This window comes from Saccopteryx bilineata, chromosome 3, assembly GCF_036850765.1.
Source record: "Saccopteryx bilineata isolate mSacBil1 chromosome 3, mSacBil1_pri_phased_curated, whole genome shotgun sequence".
Taxonomy (NCBI): domain Eukaryota; kingdom Metazoa; phylum Chordata; class Mammalia; order Chiroptera; family Emballonuridae; genus Saccopteryx; species Saccopteryx bilineata.
In genome coordinates, this window is record NC_089492.1 from 20,428,547 (window position 1) to 20,450,968 (window position 22,422).

At 36.4% G+C, this 22,422-nt stretch overlaps 1 protein-coding gene across 11 annotated transcripts in view; it reads left to right on the plus strand.

Annotated features, from left to right (window-relative positions):
- Positions 1–22,422, plus strand: part of TRPS1 (transcriptional repressor GATA binding 1) — a 250,687-nt gene that overhangs the window by 30,979 nt on the left and 197,286 nt on the right. For 6 of the 11 annotated variants that reach the window (XM_066265794.1, XM_066265792.1, XM_066265793.1 and 3 more), the window contains one exon: positions 15,671–16,599. In XM_066265794.1, coding sequence (XP_066121891.1) covers positions 15,673–16,599 — 927 coding nt within the window. In that variant the 5' untranslated portion in view covers positions 15,671–15,672. Of the gene's footprint in view, positions 1–12,126; positions 12,177–12,291; positions 12,449–15,670; positions 16,600–22,422 lie in introns of those variants that run through there. The other 5 variants (XM_066265786.1, XM_066265788.1, XM_066265787.1 and 2 more) reach the window with 3 other exon arrangements.

Below are 22,422 nucleotides of genomic sequence, written 5' to 3' on the forward strand. Positions count from 1 at the left end.
ATGTCTTTTCATGTTTCACCTTTCCTCACCACCTCTAGTTTAGTTTTCCTAATTTTTTCTATTAAAAACTTCAAGGGGATTCCTGTTTCTGTAAATACTCCAGCCTCTCATCAGCTAGGATTCAAGATTCTAACTTACTAGCCTTTTCAACCACATCTTTCAATGATCCAGACAGTTACCGATGTATGGATATATATGTGTATGTATATAGTATTGGTTAATAACATTCTATAAATTTCAGGTGTGCAACTTTATAATGCAATGTTCGTATATTCTATTATGCGCTCACCACCCAAATTATCGTTTTCTTCCATTACCATTTATTTGATCCCCTTTGCCCAATCTGCCTTCCTCCACCCCCAGATTTTTCACTGTCCCTTGGCAAGTGTTTATTCAGGAGAGCAACCTTTGTTTCTCAGACTCCAATTTGCAGCAATGCTGTTTTGCTTTCTCAAAGCTGTTTTTTCTTCTTCTCCCTCAGTATCATCTCCACTAATATCTCCCTGATTCCAGTGCTGTTGACCACATTCTTCTATTAAGAGTGAAAGAAACAGTGGAAATAATAACACTCATTAAAGATAAGAGAATTTAAGACTTACTCTTTGCCTTCAAGGGTATTTATTGTGTGCATGGGTGACTCTGGTATGAAATCCTATCATATCCTGTCATATTATTGTGATGTTTGTTGTGATCCTTATATCCATGATGGAGGGAACTAGTTTCTTAGAAAGCAACAATTTCTCTTAAAATTTCTTCTCATTTTAATATTCACCAACATTGTTCTAAACATATTATGTGCCTAGTAAACACATACTGTATGAATGAGTTAATTGATTAGAAATTTCAGTATGAAGTGCCCTTGCCCGTAAGCAGACTGCGTATATGAAATCCAACATTACTTTGGTGACTTTATTTTCCAACCTAATGAGCAAGAGTGCATTTTAAACCATTAATACCCAGCATTCATGGCGTAGCCAACAGTGATTTTGAGAATTAAATGTGTCAACTTGTGCTTCATAGGTAAAATATCAAGCATTTGGGAAAAGATCAATTTTAAATAATAATTTTAAATATTTTAGAATATTGATATATAAATGAACACACATTAACTTAGAATACAATGATTATATTTTCAGGATTATATTTAATTGCTTATGATAAGAAGACCACAGGACTACTGGGAACATCTAACCAGACAGTAAAACATTGCATTGAAGTCACTGACATTTTTGTAGGTATTATATGTCTGCTGGTCCCAACAACACAGATAGTAAATGCCTCAGGAAACAGTGTTCAGAAACAATATTTTCATGTCTCTGCATTAACGTTTGTGTGCTGCCTGTTCATTCTTTTTCGGCAGCCACGTGATGACAGAAGTCAAAGTCTCTAGAAAATATTAACCAGGTGGAAAGTTTGAAACGGATAGAATTTTACCTATTAACTCATCTCTTTTTTCATGCGAGATGAGAAACAGCCATCGCTATTTGGTTGGGGAGATGGAATTCCTTATCACACAGATTGAAAACAACCACTTTAGATGAAGGTAGAATCCGTCACACTTTATTTAAACACAGCATTTATTCAGCTTTCTAAAAATATTCAGCATTTAGATGAGAATTGTCGAAAAAGCCACAGTATTTTTTTTTCTTTTGTTTTGGCCATTTTTTTCATTGATTTCATTCAGTCTCCTAAGGTAAACAGGTTACATTACCTCCTTTTTAGTTCTGGTTTTCTCATTTGTTAAAATAGGGCTCATAGATTCCTTGCAGGCGTTAGTGAGGACTAAATGAGAGAATTTATGTGAGCCATGGAGCAAATGGCTGGTACATAATGGGTACCAACAGCAACATATTAGTTCCCTTGACTGAGTTTGTCTCTGTGGTCTAATTGATGTCGTGTATCCTAATGAGACATTTAATAACCACAGATACGTGTCTGTGCCTTGCCGCCTTCCAACACTTCCATTTTCCCCACGCAGGCAGACAGAGCCCTCCTGTCTTCTCTCCCTGTCTCTGCCGTCTTTTCCTTCAAAGGCTATCAGTTGCTTTCTGCTCTTGTTTTTGCTTCCGATCTTTTTTTTAAAAAAAATTCTTTTACCCTTTCAAATCTCTTTTGTCCAGAACTATTTATTTTCTTCTCCCATTTCTCTTCTTTCTTCTACCACCTGGTTGCCTGCTTTGGCACGTCCGGGCTCTGTGTGGCCTGAGTAGTCAAAGACAGCATGCTATTTCATTGGATAGCTTGGATTGCCCGTCAGAAATTAGCAGCTGAAAGGTTTATTCTCAATTTATTACTCCATGGTTCCTGAAGAGCAATGGCTGTATCACTGAAAAATATCACGCATGCACACACACACACACAACACCTGTGCACATACATACCACACACGCGCACACTCTCTTTTTCTCTAACTTTTCAGATGAAAAATGAACAGATCATAAGTCTATAGCTCAATGAATTATTACAAATAAATTCTCTTGTGGAGCTTTATCTCATGTCAACAAAGGGGCATTGTTAGTATCATACAAGTTCCCTAAGGGCCCCTCATGTTCTCTGTTCCCTTCCCTCTCCCAGGAATTAATCACTCACTCGTCAGCTCTCACTTTAGGTTAATTTTGCTTGATTTTGAACTTTACATGAATTAAAATGCAGCATTCATATGTATTAAAAAGTATGCATTTTTTGTGTCTGATGTCTCCCATTTAACACCCCTTTGTGAAAATTCATTTGTGGTGTTGTATGTATTTTATTTCATATTATTTTATTTTTTGCAATATAATATTTTGTTAGATAGGAATGCACAGTCATAAACCACAACTTTTTAATCTATTCTACCACTGATGTACATTTGGGTTGTTTCCAGTTTTTGACAATTCAAATAATGATGTATGAGCACTCTTGTGAATGTGTGTGTGCATGCAAGCATGCATGTTCTTTTAACTTGAACTTCTGGTATTTTGTCATTCTAGATTTTTTACTTTTATTTATTTTTTATCAATTTTTAAAATTTTATTTAGAAAATTAAATTTAACAGAGTGACATTGATCAATCAATAAGAGTACAGAGGTTTCAGGTAAATATTTCTATAGCGTATTGGACTATTGTATACCCATCACCTAAAGTCAAATCATCTTCTGTCACCTTATATTTGTCCCTCTTTACACCCTTCTCCCACCCCCTCCCAATTCTAGATTTTTTTAAATTGTAGGAATCTGATCCTGATGTTTGAGACATTTCTGTATTCTCTTTTGTCCCAGCCTATTCCTTTAAAAGACAAACTTTTATTTACTTTTCTATATTATGCTATTAATATAGAATATTTTGAATTTTAGAATGTTAGAGAGCTCATAGAGAACTCTTCAGAAGTAAATCCATTCGAGCGGTGGATAATTTGATATACTTAGTGATGTTCTAGGTGTTACTAGGCAAACCCAAAGTTAGGATGCTTAGTAAGAAGTCCGTAAGAATATTGGGAAGATTGTATATTCACTGACACAGCCATAAAACCAGTCAAGTACATTTGATGGCAATCTTTGTCAAATGGTATCTGTTGGATTGTATTCTCTTGCAAGTTTCATAAAGCGCTATCACTTTTATATCTATGCTGACATTGCTTAACTATTGCTCATAAAAATACTGGAGCATTTGTGAGAAATGTGGTGGAAAACCGACCGGTCAGACCCAACTCTTTCATGTGGTAGGTCTGTGATCTAGGCGAATGGTTAACCTTTGCTAAATCTTAGCTGCTTTATCTGTGAAATGCAGGTAAGAAAAATATCTTACTCAAAGAATTGTTAATAAAAACGAAAATCAAATGAGACAATGCACTCTTGGCATAGTGCCTAGCTCATAGTTAGAGAAACATAGTAAATTTTTGATATTATCTAAAAATTCAGGTCACAATATATATCCATTCAAGACTGGGAGCCTAAAAGGAAGTACAGTTCCGACTTTTGATTTCTTTCAACATTTAATTAGATCTTGAAGGGACTGTTTGTAAAACACCTGAATCTGGAAGATATATATTGTTTATGCTTGTTATGACAGGTGTCCACAAGATTGATGGTGAAAAGGAACTACTAATTGGGGTGCAGGTGGTGAAAATCTTTTCTAAAGGTGTGTGTGTGTGTGTGTGTGTATTCTTAGATAGATTCTCAAGTTTATAGTGAACGCAAATGAATGTAAAGGATGATTAGATTACCTATATAAAATATTTAATGAGTGAGCTAATTTCTAACCTAATTCCACACCCCACACATATGTGTCAGTTTGCTGTCCTTCTCTAGGTGAGTGGATAAAGGAGGAGCTGTGAGGGCTCAGGGGTAACCTGGATATGTGGTGATCCCCTCAGACTTGGAATTCACCATCCTGCTCAGCTTTATGTTTAAAATTACCTTAAAATTAATTTCCTGTCTCAGATTTACTTCACTTTCTGCCTAGCTTATTTTTATCCTTAATTTTTTTTAATTGTTTAGTCTTCGGGGGTAGGGGGGGAGTGAAATAACAATTAAACAAAATCCATGAGCCCATAAACTAGAGCCTGGGATTCGCAAGGGTGAGATGGGGAAGCCGCTCTCTGTACATGTAAGTTCTCTTCTGCATCGTCCAGACAAATGACCCAGACTGAGGCTATGCTGCACTACAAAGGGTACAGTCATAGACTCAGTCCACACTAGGCACCCATTTCCTGACTGTGGTTTGGGCTTTGTTTTTCTCTCCTTTCTTATGGGTACAGAAGAATCTGGAGGAGGAGACTGAGTGGAATTTGGAGGAAGGAGATTTATTAATAACAGAGAGGAGTCTGTCGATCTGAATTCCCTTTTCAGGTATCTGCAAGCATTTGAGAATTACTGATTATAACACTGTCAATTGTAGGTACCTCAGTGTAATCCTGGGTCATTCTCCAACCTCTTTCCACATGCTGTATTTCGTTAAACTCTTCGTGATATTTTGATTTCTGACAGTATTAATCAGATAAAATTCAAGTTCTAAAAGAATGAGACAAACAGTATACAAGATGGTAATGTTTTAAATTGATTAACTGTAGTGGACAGCATTAGCAACAATAACTAAAAAATAGGGCTTCTTTTTGCAATGAAATCTGTACAAACTATTTAATTCAGTGGTAATATTGGGCTTATACCCATATATGTTTATGCGTGTATATTTTGGACCTCTGCAATTCTATTGTACAAAATGTTTATCTCCTGCATTTTTTCACTCACTGTTCTATCATAGCTGTAATCCTCTGCCACTATGTGTTCTTTTAAAATACTGATTCTGCATCTTTTATGATAATGGATCCTGATCCTTTTTGTGTGTGTGATAGAGATAGAAGGATGGATAGGGACAGAGAGACAGGAAGGGAGAGAGATTAGAAGCATCAGTTCTTATTTGTGGTACTTTAGTTGCTCATTGATTGCTTTCTTATATGTGCCTTGACCAGGGGGCTATAGCAGACCGAGTAACCCCTTGCTCAAGCCAGTGACCTTGGGTTCAGGCTGGTGATCTATGCTCAAACCAGATGAGCCCGCGCTCAAGCCAGCGACCTTGGGGTTTTGAACCTGGGTCCTCTGCATTCTAGTCCGATGCTCTCTCCATTGCCTCGTCAGGTGGATCCTGATCTTTTAATTTTGATAACCATGCTGGATATAAAAACAAAAGTAGATCCTTTAACATGGTGGTCCATTTCAGATGAAGGCATCATAGTTTTCCTGCCAAGGTAATAAAGAAATACTGTTTCATTTAAAAATATTACATATTCTTTGAAACCTGTAATATTATTCTTTGAAAATTCTTGTTTAGAACTGCATCTTCAAATGTGTTTGGCGGAACATTTATATTGTTGGTAAGGGGCATTATGTGACCTAAAGCTGGATGATACTGGGAGATCTGAGTCAGATTGAAGACTCCCCCCCAGTCTATAAACCCTAGGCCTTTTCAGAGCTGCGGTTGCTAGTACACATTCTGGATCTCTCTAAATGGGAAACAATGTGTACAGTGTCTGCTAAACTTTAGATGACCAAAGAACTGCTTTACATTTCATTTTTTGAAGCTAATGTGAGAATAATGTAGAGAAAATTTTTGAATTTCTTGGCATCTGTACTTCAACAGCTAGCATAGTGAAATCTGCAACAGACTGGGATGAGCAGAGGTTCAATGTCCTGAAATAATAGCTTGTTTTAAAAAAGTTCTTACTGCTAAAGATTTCTAAGCCTGTTACATACCCAAGTTATTAAGGAGTCTGTGTGTACTTTCTTTTTTTCTTTATTTTTTTAATACGTATATAAAACTTTTCTCAGGAAAAATGGTTTCGCCTGTTCTACTCCCAGAACTTGCTTTCCAGTTTTAAAATGCTTTTCATTGAAAAAAAAATGATCAGATCCATTTTTTTTTGAAAAATTTCAGCGTACTTACCAAAAGAGAAAAATGGTTCCAACGGGTGTGTGTATAATTTGATTTTATCAGAAGAGAAAATGATGCTAAGTTGGCTACATTTAGCATTTAGCACTAGCTAGGGTGCTAGCTGAACCAGATTTCATTTCATTAGTGTGTATCCATTACACAGTGTGAAAGATACCCATCAGTACTGTCTATTAATTTAAATGGACTTTAAAAAATACATACAGAACAGAGATCCCTGGCCTCCTGGAACTTATATAGTGACATTTCTTCCTGTTTATTGCCTGTATGTATTTGCTGATTCCTCATGACACTCGTGCTTTGCTCTTTGGACATTTCTGAGGTTCATTTATTCGACAATTAGACCTCAGGTAGGTGGCATCTTTTAAGTTGCTTCTCGTGGTACCTTAGGGATGAGCACTGTGGTTTGTGATTTACTTACCGATTTCATGGGCAAAAACTGTTGCACTTTAGCTACTTAACACGCGCACACACACGCACACACATATATATTTAACCCATATATGTTATATATAATGAGTTAGATATTATGTCAAATATCACATTATGTTAAATATTGTATTTAACACATACATATATGTATGTTTAAAAATACCTATGTATCATCAGTATAAAACATTTGTTTTAATCTTATATCTAGTTGCACTCTGAAAGAAATTAACAAAAATTTTGCCTCATATACTTAGCTTGCCAATGCTATGAAGACAGGGAGCATTCTTACTGACTCTTCATGGTAGGCATCTCTTAGATTCAATATACTGTCTATGTGCATCAATTTGCCAAACAGATTTGCAGTGACTGACACAGAATTCTTCTGGGAGAACTGAGACAGCTATTAGTTAGTTACATTGCTGGATTGAGTTAATAATTGAGATTTTTTTTCTTCTTTTAAATAACTAATTGGGCCTGACCTGTGGTGGCGCAGTGGATAAAGCGTCAACCTGGAAATGCTAAGGTCGCCGGTTCGAAACCCTGCGCTTGCCTGGTCAAGGCACATATGGGAGTTGATGCTTCCAGCTCCTCCCCCCGTTCTCTCCTCTCTCTCTCTCTCTCTCTCTCTCTCTCTGTCTCTCCCTCTCCTCTCTAAAAGTGAATAAATAAAAAAATAAATAAATAAAAAGACTCTCAAACTTAAATAACTAATTGGAAAACAGACAAAACAATGCTATATTAAAATCAAACCACCTTTTGATGGTTTGATGTTCTTTGGCAAATACTGGGAAGAAAGTTAAAGATAACCCTACTAATCACTGTCCTCCTTATTTTTGTTATCAATGTAAATCAAATTTGCATATAAACAAAATGTCAATCAATCACATTACAGCCATCATTATAGTAAATGCATTTATACTTTTCCATGACCTCTTATTTTTGAACTTCAATTTTATGTTCGGCTCTTGATCCATGGATTAGTTGACATATTCTTAAATTTAATGAAGAAGAAAAAGATGAATTTGAGCCTGGCCTGTGTACACACTCAGAGTCAGATTTACCTTTTTGAATCGACAGTTGTCATTTTAGATTATTTTATTTATTTATTTATTTATTTTTGAGAGGAAAACAAAAGGATAAATGACATGTGTGGGGGGAAACAAATGGTAACGTTTCTTAATTTGCTTAGTGAAATTGTGATCTTATTCAAATCAGAGCTTTTAATACATTTGCCTCTCACCTGTTATGAAAGGGAAAAGTAATTCCCCTTTCCTTGCAACGATCCATGCAGTATATACTTGCTTTATTTTAGTTATTCCATTTAGTGAAATCGGCACTTGCTTCAGTTTTTCCTAAGATATATTAATTTAGACTTCTATGATAAAGTTTTTACATGCCACATGTAAATTTTGTATCTGTTTATATACCGGTGAAATAGTTAATGAAATTCTTTCTCTGTTTGAGACTTATTTTGTCACATGTGACATTATTACCAGACTATCTTCTTTTACCTAGGCTAGTACATTTGAAATGAGATATTTAAAATATAGTGGGCATAGCATGGTGAAATGAGAGCCTAATAAAATGTGTTTGGGCCAGCATCACAACTCTTTGAAATAAGATATCTAAATAGTGTGCATTTTATGTCAGAGGAGCTGGTCTTAGTTCTAGTGTCCAGATGACTATTAATGGGCTTTGTGCTCTGGAGCATATGTTAATAGAAGGGATCATTTTGGATTAATTTGATGTGAATTAATAAGAGATTTATTTGATGGGAGTAGTTTGAAGGTGATGACATTTAAATCTCCACAGGATTTAAGATGTCCAAAAATACCTTGAAAGATTCAGCAACAATCAATTCAGAGGGCAAACGAAATAGACATGGGTAGCAAAGAACAGGATTAGACATTGGGTTTATGAAGTTTGAAGCCGTTTACAAAAAGCCATCTACCATTGAAGTATTGCCTTAGAATCGGAAGGAATGGAAAACATTTAAATTCCCTAAGCAATTCTTGAGTTTGTGAATTGGATAAACAATGTTCTCTTGCATTTTATAGTTCACTTAAGCAATCTGATTTTGATCTGTATATATGGAGTAGACAGCATTCAAATTTTTTTTCTTAACCCAATGAGCAAACACATATGTTCTTGAAAAACTGAACTTTATATGTTGTTCATATGGAAGCTATCTAGTTTGCTATAGGCCCCATACTTGACCTTCCTTTTATTTTGCTATCACTTGTTTAATTCTTTAAATTCTTTGTGGGAGACTTTTGATCAAAAGAAACAACTCACTGTTCTTTTTATTTCTTTTAATTTTTTAATAAAAACTTCATGAAATGTGTAACTAATAACTCAGTCCTCAGACGATTGATATAAACAGGCATGGTAGAAACATATATTAAGGAGAAGACTATCATGTCTTTCCTTTGTGTGTTAAACTTTGATTCCAAACAGTTGATAGTTTTATTAGATGGAAAAATAGTAAGAAAATATCATGTGGTATTATATACTATGATGATAAGAACTGCTACTTATAATAAAAATCATACTCAGCAGGATTTGGGACGGAGGTCAGGTTACAGTGTCTTGCTCCCCTCACTTTTTAATCTTGTTCAGGATATATGTATTTGAAATGATGTTTGGAAAGATACTCGGCTCTGGCCAGTTGGCTCAGTGGTAGAGCATCGGCCTGGCGTGCGGAAGTCCTGGGTTTGATTCCCGGCCAGGGCACACAGGAGAGGCGCCCATCTGCTTCTCCACCCCTCCCCTCTCCTTCCTCTCTGTCTCTCTCTTCCCTCCCACAGCGAGGCTCCATTGGAGCAAAGATGGCCCGGGCACTGGGGATGGCTCCTTGGCCTCTGCCCCAGGCGCTAGAGTGGCTCTGGTCGCGACAGAGCGACGCCCCGGAGGGGCAGAGCATCGCCCCCTGGTGGGCATGCCAGGTGGATCTCGGTCGGGCGCATGCGGGAGTCTGTCTCTCCCCGTTTCCAGCTTCAGAAAAACACACACACACACACACACACACAAAAGAGACTAAAAAGTTTTCATCTTCTTTGAGAAAGAGGCGCTGCTTATAGTCTTTTTCTTCCCTTTTAAAAAATATCCCCTAAATTAATGATGAATAATAAAATTAAAGTCAGCTTGTCAGATATGTTTGACATATAGCTGGTGCTGGACTACCTTTATTTGAATGAATGAATGAATGACTGCATGAATGAAATATCAGGGGAAATAAGGATCTGAATGAATGGTAAACAACAGTGGGATTTCTGTTGCCCTTAGTTGCTGGAGGTTTAATAGTAACATCTTTCAAGGACATTAGATAAAGGTTTTCAAAGGTAAAATATTAGAACATTTTCTGAAGTGCCTAAACCATTAAACAGAACTGTTATCGAGTCTTAGAGGCAGGCTGCAGTTTAGAAATAAATTATTGTAATTCCCTCATTGTAGGGATTAAAAACAGAGGCTCAGCAAAGTGAGGAGGCTTGGTCACATCAGCAGGTGATCTGAATCAGATTCAGACACTGAATACGCGCGCGCACACACACACACACACACACACACACACACACCACTGCTGTACCAGGCTTACTCCTTAGGTTTTGAGTCTTTACTTTTTTAGGGACAAGGTGTGTCTAAAAACATAGAATTTATAGCTCTTACCTTCACAGAATTTCTCATCTAATGGAAATAAACCCTAGCTCTCACCTGAACTGGATCGGTATATGGTCTCAGTTCTCTTTTTAAATTAATGTGGCATTTGATTTCTTGAGTAATTTATTTGATTGTGCAAGATTTTTTGGAGCAAGTATATTTCACAAATGTGTGTATGCATTTATATATATGAAGATATATGAATATATGTATTTGAAATAAAAATAAGTTTTTAGTCGTTAATTAACAATATCTTGGTAATAATGGGAAACTCAGATTCCTTTGCTGAGAAGGTGCCATTCTGAGAACATGAATCACAGTCCTCTACAGAAAAAAGATATTTTCTTACATATTTAAACATTTTAATTAGTGAGATAAAGCAGTTACCAGAATTATATTTTAAGCCCTAATGCTGATTATTTCCACTACATAAAACTGTCTAAATGATACTGCAACATAGAAATAGTACAGGACCTTATTTTTTTTTAAATAAGAAACTCTTATTAAGGATGCAAAGAATGCTTTTAGATTTAAGTTTTAATTTAGAAGGAAATAATTAAGAGTAGGGATTTAGATTTTTTGCAAATACAATGTCTTATATCTCGGTAATGAAAATTAATAAAAATAGAGGAGTTTTAGGAAGCTAAATATATTTTTAAGCTGCTTACCTATCTTGGCACATAATGTGCATCCAGGTCATATCTGCCTCTAACAGAGCATTCATGTGTTTTTGTAGGTGGGGAATGATATAGATGTGAGAAAGCCCCCCCCCCAGCCTGCAGGTTAGTTTTTCATCTCACAATTAGAGGACTGAAATTAGCCATTTTGAGCCTTGTAGCTCTCATTTAAATTCTTCATCTTCTCTTTATCCAATTCATTTTGGCCCCATTATCTAAATGGTTGTTTATAGTGGACCTACCGGAATTGGCATTTCAAACTTTTTTTATGGTCAGCATAGGAGAATAAAAACATTAAAATGGAGTTGCCAAAACTAATAAGTAAGTCTCATATATATATACACACACACACACACACACACGCATACATATATACACACATACATGTATATATACATATATATAAATACACACATATATTTACTTATAACATTTACATATTTATATTTACGGTACATCTGATTGTATTGGGACCATTAATGCAATATCTGTCTCAGTAATTTTATTTAGATAATAAAAAACAATGGTGTAATGGTGGTTTCGAGCTAGTTTAATCACAACTTTATAAGAGTATTTTAGCAAGAGTGAAAGTAGAAGACCTGACACAGAGTGAGTGAGGCATTGAAAGAGGTCTCTTCTCAGTACCTGGCATATACGCTGGTGCGGTGCGTCCCAAGGGACTGGTGAAGGCACCGCTGCTCTATGGCTGTGACTGCAGTCTCAGCAAGTGCACTTTGTATCTTGTCCAGAAGCATGTGCCCTCCATGTTTACTATTTAAGAACTTTGATTCCCACCTTAATGTAGGTAAGTATCCTAATGCTTAGGGTTTTCGGGGCTTTAGATTCAATAATTTCACAAACAACCCCGGCTGTTGTGAAAATGACTTCTATTATCTTTTATATCGTGTTCATTCTTCTCCTGCTGCTTTATTGAAACCCGGGGACTGGAGAAGACCTTGCTCAAGGCTCACTCATGCTTTCTATCAGGTATCTTGCAAACAGCCTGTGCGGCTGGCATAGCGATGAGTTTGAGGTGTGATGCATTAAAGTCTGTTTACATCATTTTGGAAGGAAAATATATTTTTTTTGTTTTGTTTTGCAGATGTACAGATCAGCTCTCAAAATGTCTTCTGTGTCTTCCGAGCATCTTCTAAGGCAATTGCATTAGCCTCCTGCTAGTTGACTAATAGAATTAATATTGTAAAAACCATTCTAGCGCCACATGCCTTATGAAGTCAATGCTGGGTATGATTTTACAAGTATGTGATCTATTTTTTCAAGTGAACATGTTAACTGGAAAAGTTCTTGGCACACAGTGAAACGTCTTACAATCTGTTATTTGTCTTAAAAATAACTTGAGGGTGGCTGTAGTCTTACGGTATCTAACTTATGATTTGTTAGGGGAGTTTCTTCCACTTAGAAGTATTGCAAATGTGCTTATATTTACATAATATGTCATTCTGAAAAATTATGGTGATATAATTTCAGTAAAAAAAAGTTATTTTTTTCTATAACTACTTCAAAGTGTAGTCAACTAAATTAACCACGATATGTTTTTTTTTTTTAAACACAACTAAAAAGAACAGGCTCCGTCCCCCCACAACAAAAAACAAAACCCAAATGACCTTTATGATATTTCTTTGAAGTTTTAGTAGTTTAACATTCTTTGCGATATATATTATTAAGAGCTCTATTCAACATAAGGAATCAGTGAGTCATGTGGGTTTTAAAGGCCTGTTCTTGGGTAGATGAAGGAACTGAATTTTGAAAGAATAATTTAATTAAATCATATTTTCCCTCAGTCACTATAGATGCTGGTTAAGAACTGTTTAAACTATGACCCTTGCTTTTCTTCATAACAATAAATGAGCAAGATCTATTTTTTTTTGTTCTGAAAAATAAGTTCATTTCTTCGATATTAACATATTTATGCCTATTCATTTTGAAGTAACTTTTCTTCATTTCCTTGCTATGTAAAATGTTGCCGTTTTTCCTAATTACCTTGACATTAATATATGGGCATAAACCACCATCTCTCAATTTCATGGAAGGAGAATATTAATGAATTAGAATAGTTCATTCTCATTTTTTCACGGCTTTCATTTAGATTTTTATCTTTCTTGGGTAACCTTGTTTCCTTTTGGTGTATCATTGCCAGATTTTATATACATGAAGGAGAAAATATTAGAAATTAAATGGTGTGGTTTTTCAGTATTTGGGCAAGGAAAGATTAAACTGCGGCATTTCTAAAGAGAGGTGCACTGGAGAAAACCAGCAGGATGTTCTGGAGGGAAAGGCAGGCAGTGCTGTACCGATCACCACATTTTTATATGCAGGAACGGCTGATACTCCATAATCTAGAATGTTCTCTAGTATAAACCGGATTGAAATGGTATATTTTTTTACTCAGACTCTTGCATTGTCAATGAGAACTGATTTCTTAAGCTTCCCTTTTATTCTTTTGTTTCCTTTCCTCTTTAGTCTTCCTTTCGTTGACTACCAGTAAAATTGCCCTCCAGGCTAACATGTGTTGGTACAAGTTCCCAACTTCTGCCACTTCTGACAGAAAAGTAGATGTCTCCTAAAACATTGACATCAAAAAATAAGACACTAAAATGCAAACATTAAAGAGTGAATTAGTTACCCTGTCTTCCAGGTGGAGGGTCTAGCGGTACTGACCCCAAGGTGAAGACCACATTCCTCCCCTCCCCCGCTCCTCAGAGGCCAGGCAGGTGTTACACTGCCCATGACCTTCCCTCCAGACTTCAGCCCTTCTCCTAGAAATGTTTGTTGTTGCTGCTGTTGTTGTTCCAAGAAGGAGATTTTGTGAAGAGTTGATGACGTAACACTATTTGTGTATAAGAAAAGCAACGGACTCTTTAAGTACAGTTACACTATTTTTGACATTATTCAATAGAGTGAATTTTTACCTTATAAATCATTTCTTATACTCTAACTAGTACATTATCCTGGTTCAGTGGTTCACATGGTAAAAATTTTGCTGCACCAGCTTTTTAGAAGCAAAGTTTCACCCTGTATCCCAGGCCCGTGTGATCCCCTCAGTCCTTGTGAGAAATTATAGATGAAAGTGACTAAAACATGTCATTAATTTGGATTTTCTCAGGACATTGTGGATAATCATGGTGTAACGAACTCTGATAAATCTGTCCTTGTGACAGAGTTGGCAAACAAAGAAGGGCTTGGGTATGAGTCTGTCACAGGTGCAGTTTTCCAAGAGACATTTGGGGTGACCGCCTCACACAGCACTCACTGGTTTTCAGCCACAGGTCACAAACCTGTCTTCAACTAGCCTTTGTGACTTCACTGTATATATTTTTAAATTTTTAAAAATATATTTACTGTACTTTTTTATTAACAAAACACAAACTGTTCCTTATCTCCTTATACCCTTGGAGTTCTGATTCACCAGAATCTAGTGGGGGAATTTGTCACAGCATTCTGATTTTGACCCAGTCCACTGATGCCGCTAATGTAAAAGGCATAGCTGAGCTAGCATGAAAAGGCAAACCATTGTGAATTGCCCAGTTTTGCCATTTTGATCTATAAGATGATAATGTCATATGCTTTAATGTAAGATCTCACTTTCGTCAACTTGCAGTGTGCTCCTGCTGGTGGAATGGGTACTATTTCCGTCATGCTGAACATGGAAACTGGGGTTTAGGTGGGCTCCCCATAATGCTGGAGACAGTTCCAGTGAAACCCACCCTGGCCACTGTGACCATTCCGGGTCGTCTTCCTAACTTTCAGACAACCCCCCTGTAGGGGAGCTTAAAGAAATTTCACCTCAGGGCAGAGAGAAAACGTGTTATCCTCCGTTCTTGAAAGCAGTGGGGCAGTTTTTACTTTCTTTATCGCATGCTAGATCTATTTTTTTTACTATGATGATATTTTGGTGGAAATTATATTATATCTCAGTTGTAATGTGTAACAATATTGAGTTCTAATTTGTGTTGTTTATATACACATACATATCATAAAAATAAACATGTACTCTATTTTTGATAAACATAAACATGTATATATAATCTATAAACATAATATGTATGTACATTCTACATAATCTATAACATGCATAAATATGTAAACATATATATATACATATACAGTATTTATTTATGTATATGTATATCACTGTCTTCTAAAGAAAGAAATTGAGCAAAAAATATAATTGGCTGGCAAGAATAGCTAATAGGAAGGATAGTTAGTAATCATTAATCCTTTACTATTCATAAAACCATTTTAAATTGAGCCGCTCTATGACAAACATATCCTAAATATAAATTGTTGGCTTTAGTCTCAATTTTTTGCTGTTTTTCAAACTGATTTTTTTTCTTGGAGGTAGTTTTTTATTATACACCTTATAAAAGCCTTGAATAGAGAAAGTAAAATGTTCTCGATTAGATAATATGTTTGCAACCTTTAAATTATCCCACATCTTTCTTGCCCTTCTGTTTTTACAGATATGGTCCGGAAAAAGAACCCCCCTCTGAGAAACGTTGCTAGCGAAGACGAGGGCCAGACCCTGGAGCCTATAAGTACAGAAAGCAAGGTATCTGGAAAGAACAAAGAATTATCTGCAGATCAGATGTCAGAAAATACGGATCAGAGTGATGCGGCAGAACTAAACAATAAGGAGGAACACAGCTTGCATGTCCAGGATCCATCTTCTAGCAGTAAGAAGGACTTAAAAAGCTCAGTCCTGAGTGAGAAGCCTGGCTTCAATTATGAAAACCCCAGTAAGGGAGGAAACCTTCCCTCCTACCCACATGATGAGGTGACAGATAGAAATATGTTGGCTTTCTCGTCTCCAGCTGCTGGGGGAGTCTGTGAACCCTTGAAGTCTCCTCAAAGAACGGAGGCAGATGACCCTCAAGATATGGCCTGCGCCCCATCAGGGGACTCATTGGAGACAAAAGAAGATCATAAGATGTCGCCAAAGGCTACCGAGGAAACGGGGCAAGCTCAGAGTGGTCAGGCCAATTGTCAAGGCTCAAGCCCAGTTTCAGTGGCCTCAAAAAACCCACAAGTGCCTTCAGATGGGGGTGTAAGACTGAATAAATCCAAAACTGACTTATTGGTAAATGACAACCCAGACCCGGCACCTCTGTCTCCAGAGCTTCAGGACTTTAAATGCAATATCTGTGGATACGGTTACTATGGCAATGACCCCACGGATCTGATTAAGCACTTCCGAAAGTATCACTTAGGACTGCATAACCGCACCAGGCAAGATGCTGAGCTGGACAGCAAAATCTTAGCCCTTCATAACATGGTGCAGTTCAGCCATTCCAAAGACTTCCAGAAGGTCAACCGTTCCATGCTTTCTGGTGTGCTGCAGGATATCAATTCTTCAAGGCCTGTTTTACTAAATGGGACCTATGATGTACAGGTTTGTGCTTTGTATTGTAATCTTTTGGTACGCAAAAAGTTTTTAGTAATGAAATGTGAATTCCCATATGCGTGTTAAAATTAAGCCCCTCATAGCAAAGGGGCAGCTTGCTAGATCCAACAGAAAAGATGGTCTCAGCTTCATTATTTATTTCATCTAAATGTGTACTCAGGGTTGTCCTGAGCCTCTCATCATGGAAATTAATCCCAGTATTTCTATTATGTAGGGAAAAGTGTTTTTAGGGAATTAGCTAAGCTTCAGATTTCTGGACATATTTGATGGTAATTTGATTTCAATCTTCCAAACATGGCACTAATCTTTATGGTTGTTCTTGAGAGTAATTCGTGCTTTGTTCTAGTTTTACATTTTAAGTCTTCGGCTATCGTCTTTCCTTCAGTGAGAGTCTTTCTTCTATCTTGGATGAGGATTTGATTTTATACTTAGCCCAACATCCGATCAAACTAGATCATATTGATGGATGCAGAAATAGAGTCCTGAAAAAAGCAACATAATTGCAAGTGAAAATTTGAAAATAAAATATTACATTGATTAAAAAAAGAAGTCAATGTGACTGGAAGTACTGGGGACACCTGAATGACCTTGATGCAGGACAATGAAACATCCCTTTCTGCAGTTACAAAAACGACTAATTGACGAAAGCATTGAGTAGTAACTGAGATCTCAACTTTTATTAAACACAGCATACTTTTCTGATCTACTCGTCTATCCTTAGTTTATGGCATATGTGAAATGAAAAATAATTGACCATTTCTAATAGAATGAACTGTAGAACTGACTCTAAAGAAATGTATTTATTTCATTTGAGCAATATCAAAACTCTTAGACAGCTTGAGAAGTGTGTATTCATTCTATGATAGTGTATTCATTTTTATTGTGTTCTTAGGCCAGGAGATTTTAAAACACATTAGGTTTAATATGAACCTTCTTTAGGAGTGATTAAAAAAAGTATCAGAGAACCAATGAAATTACATCACACTTAATTGACCTGCTAAAGTTTTAAAAATATCAGCCATTTTTATCAACTCAATCAGCACAGTGCATTTGATCTAGACGTGTCTGTTGGCCCAGTGCCAAATAAAAAGGCAGGCAAAGGGTTATAAATAAGAGGTAGTGAACCAGAAGAGAAATTTCCAAGTCCTTTAAAAATGTCAGAAGGGCAATCTTATCATTTTAAAGGAGATATAAAGAACTCTTAAGAAGCCAATTTCATCTTTGTAGAGCTCTCTTAAAAATTCCATCTGACTTTGCGAATTTCCACAAATAGAATTATTTCTGCAGAGCAGCAAATTAAGTTAACGTAGTTATTATGCATGAAAGCTATATGCTTTGAACTGGCTGTCTTATTAAAGATCACTCCACTGCCTTATGTCAGGTACACTCTGCTGTCAAACTATGATTGGAGAGCAAATACGTGATTTAGATAAAAGGGTTAGAAGTGAATAATGCCTGTATGTGAAATAGCGTTTTATAATTAGCAAGTAATACGATGTTAATACCTGGGTTTCCGGCTGGCGTTTCAGTTTGTTCACGCTGGGGACAACTTCTGAGGGGAGACTGATCTGGGCTGTCAGGGAGCCTCTAAAATGAAGATTACTGAGGCCTATAGTTTGGAAGAATTCAGATTTTTAAACAGACTTCCATTTCCCCCAAACAGTTATTTGCTAGGTTCTCAGTTATTTATAGTAAAGTTTATGTTTGGGTAGAATGAGTTGGACACTTTTCCTGGGCAGCACTCTTGGAAATAAAACAGATGTGTGAGCTGAGTTTGAACTAATAGAACTAGAAATAAAACAGCTGATCCTATACTGTGCTGTCTACTAAATTCTTCCAGCAGCAGAGAGTCAAGAAGGCCGAAAGTGGCAGGAAGGGGCATGCAGGAAAATAATCTTGTTAAGATCCTTTTGTTTTTGTTTTTTTCAAAGAGAAGCAAGATGGCTAAACACACACACACACACAAAAACAACAACAAACCAATCTGTGGCAAAACTGGGTGATTATTTTAAAAAAACAATTGGATTTAGAAACAAATCTAAAGAGAGTGAACTTTTCTTCAATTTGGGAAGAGAACACTTAATATATTCGTGGGCCAAATGCTAATCTTGCATACTTTGCACATACACCAGATGTTGATGCAAAAACATGTCTGAAGATAAGTAACTTATTCATATCTTTATGCTGGAATAAATATTGAACAGCTTCCCTAGATGCATAAACCGAATAAAAGCACATCTGAAACTCCCCCTTTCCCCTACACGTCTGTGTTGCTGAAATTCTGTTTGAGAGCATCCTTCTTTGGCACTTGAAGTGTGTGGAGACGAAAAACTGGGAGATAAAAATGCTGACTGTAGAATTTCTATAGTACAGTTCTGTCAGAAATTTACGGTAAGTTAATGGCATGTGTGTGTTCTGATAAAAAGATGTTGGTAAATATGAGTATTACAATCAACGTTCAATTCTAGGAATTATTTACATCAATCTGTAATTTAAGCTAATTGAAGTCATAGAAGAGCAATTCATTAATCTTTTTCAATTACATTGGCCCTCTCTCCTCTCTCTCTCTCCTCACTCCCTCTCCCCTCTCTTACTCTCTCTCTTTTAACATTCATGACAGTTGGTGGTTAATGATAGATTTATGACATTTTAGGCCAAGACTAAAAGGAACGGGAGCCAGACTATAGGACTTCAGAACTCTGTGGCTTTGATCTATATTTTGGTTTGCCGTGGATGGTTTTAAATAATTTGAGTCGAGTGCAAACATGAGATATACGGTTGGGGAAAAGAACTAATTTAAACAAATTTTCAAATTTCCAGTTCCAAGTTCAGATTATTTGACATATATTTGGGGGATTAATTGAAGCTTAGACATATTTGTACTGACAATATCCACTTCTGTGTAAATTTTATTATACATAACGAAGTCAAAGAATAACAAATTTGTAAAAACAGTGTCAAATAACAATGTGTCTTTGTACTGGATAGTAGATGGAGCCCATGCTGGATAGTGCAAGTCACTTTAAAGGGCCTTCATAAAACCGGGATAGTCTTTTCTGAGTCTGTTGAAATCAAATCCCCTCACACCACTTTGAGGTGCATGCCCAGCCCCGAAATCCAAAGACATGTGCTTTTTTACATTGTCTAGCTTAGAGCTAATTTACTTGACCTGGATGTTAATTTCTCAATATTTAAATTTTTTCTTGTCGGGTTTTTATCAATTACTAGGCTTAAATCTTTAAAAATAATGGCTGTGGCATGAATGGTAATGGTAAGCCCTTCATGTAAATTTTACTACCTATATTTAGCCTTTGAGGCTCACATAGTGACCAATAAGAGGACAAGAGACTGAGTTCTTAAAAAAAAAATAATTACAGCCTCTTTCTTTTTAATCTGTTTTATTATGCTTATATTTAAACCGTCGCCGAATGTTGGCTTGCGTTGTTAAGCATGGACTCGGCTGTTTCATTAGGGCTTAATGTGCTGTGCATTAGAGCGTTTGTGTCATCTTTATGGGGGACTCTTAGCCCTCAGACCAGGTTATAAAAGTTGGAGTCCTGTCAAGTTGTGCTTCCCACGGGAAAGACTTTTAGTTATCCTAAGTTTATAAATGCTCATGATGTATATGTTGCCTTTCTATATTACTAAACCTTTTCTGTTATTCTGCATTATTCAGGCCTCCAAGAAGGTGGCTCTCAGATTCCAGCTATTAAGTACATTTTGGCCCTTAATGATATTCTAAGGCTCACGGAAGAATGTCACTATTAACTTACCAGTGACTGTCTTCTGTTTGATCTAGGAGCACGACATTTCTGTTCTGTAAATATTTTTATCAGAGTTGCACAATATATCATGTTAGAAGTAAGGGGAGCAGATTTTAGAGATAGAAAGTCATCCTTTGTATTTTCAACATATTTAACTCTGAGCTGTATAGATCTTTAACATATGCCAGTATATGCATTTAAACAGGAGGTTACAGTTTGGTCTGGGGGAAAAAAAAATTCAGAGAGCATTAATCTCATTTGGGTCTATTTTGACTTTTTCTTGAATTTTATTTCCAAATATTTATTTTTTGCCTTGCAGTTTCCTTTGATCTGGAGTAGGAGGGAAGTTGTAGATCTTAGCAAGTTCTGTTTCTTTGCTTTTCTGAGTTGTGGACAATTGCACTTTAGAACAACTGGTGAATGAGACTTTAATCACTTCAGACTGTCTATAGAGAACCGAATGTTTGGCATATGACCCATACTTATATTCAGGACTGTTTCTCTCTAACAAGTAATAAAGTGTGCAAAATAAAACATATGCTCACTCTAAGGCTGTAAAACATAGCAAGTTCTGGCATTTACCAGGTTATTTTCATCATGGAGATGACCGAGCTGGATAATGTAGCCACCTAGGTGAAGTTGAGTAGTTTGGCCATCTTTACTAATCCCTTTACCTGCATGATGATTACATCTCCATTTGGCTTTGTTCCATGAGGGTCAATGGGATGCATGTCAATTCCTCTTTGATTTCTTATTAATTTGCTATTGTATAAAGACCATGTATCACTTTCTTGAATGTCAGTATTTCTCTCTAGGTAGAATGTTTAGAAGAAGGAATGATTATCAGTGCGTCCAATCAAATTTGATGCTATTTAACTCTTAATAAAAATGTTATCCTCTAATGGCCTGGGGCACTAACCATATCAAGTCAACAGATTATTCAGTCCTTTTTGTTTCTTGGGTCATTGTAATTGCAGCACCCATGCAGCTGTTGGAAACACAGAAACATTAGTAGTGTGCCAACCACAGGAAAGTTTGTAGAAAAAGAGTAATTCCTTCTCAGTTTTCAATTTTCTCTATGGAGTCTATTTCTGAGAATCATAATAGACCTCTTAAATTTTTCATCCTATAATTTTAAAGTTTGAAGTAAGTGTTACACATTTTCAGAGTATCAGAAAAGACCTTTGTTTCATTTTAATTTGAAGTCAAATGGAAGATTAATTTTTTTTGTATTACTTTTATTTGATCTATGCTTTCATCTATTAGCTTACATAATCAAAATTGCATGTATCTTCTGTTTTTTTTTCCTTGAATTTTGGATTCACTTCTAATAATAACTAACATTTATTAAAGGTTTCGTGTGTGCATATGTAGCTCTAAGCTTTTTACATGTATTAATTAACTCATCTTCGTAAAACCCTTGAAGTTGACACTACCATTATGTCTATTTTAAAAAATGAAGAAACAAGCATAGAGGAATTAAAGTAACCTGCCCAAGATCACAAAGCTTGTGAGTGGGGTAAATGGGATGATAACCAGGGCAGACAGGCTACAGAACCCTCCCTGACTTTCCAACCGCTGTGATATATGATCTCCCCAAATATAAGACTGAGTTTATTGCAACTGGAAGAGCAATGGAAGAGAGGCCAACGGCGTGTAAGGGAGGAGGTATAAACTGTTACACCAGGCCCGTGACGCCTACAATGTGTGAATCACATTGATTTTGGGGGATGGAAGTGATTTCTTTGAGATTATCTCTTCCTAACCTGTGTAGCATACGTAATGTTGCCTTATTTGAACTTGCTAAGCTTATCATTGAAATCATTGAAAAGAAAATTAATTTTGCTGATTTGCCTTTAAAAAGAATTTATTGATTGATTTTAGAGAGAGAAGAAGGGAAACACACACACACACACACACACACACACACACACACAGGAACATCGATCTGTTCCTGTATGTACCTAGACCAGGGTTCAAACTGGCAACCTCTATGTTTCAGGATGACGGTCTAATCAACTGAGCTGTCTGGCCAGGGCAGCGATTT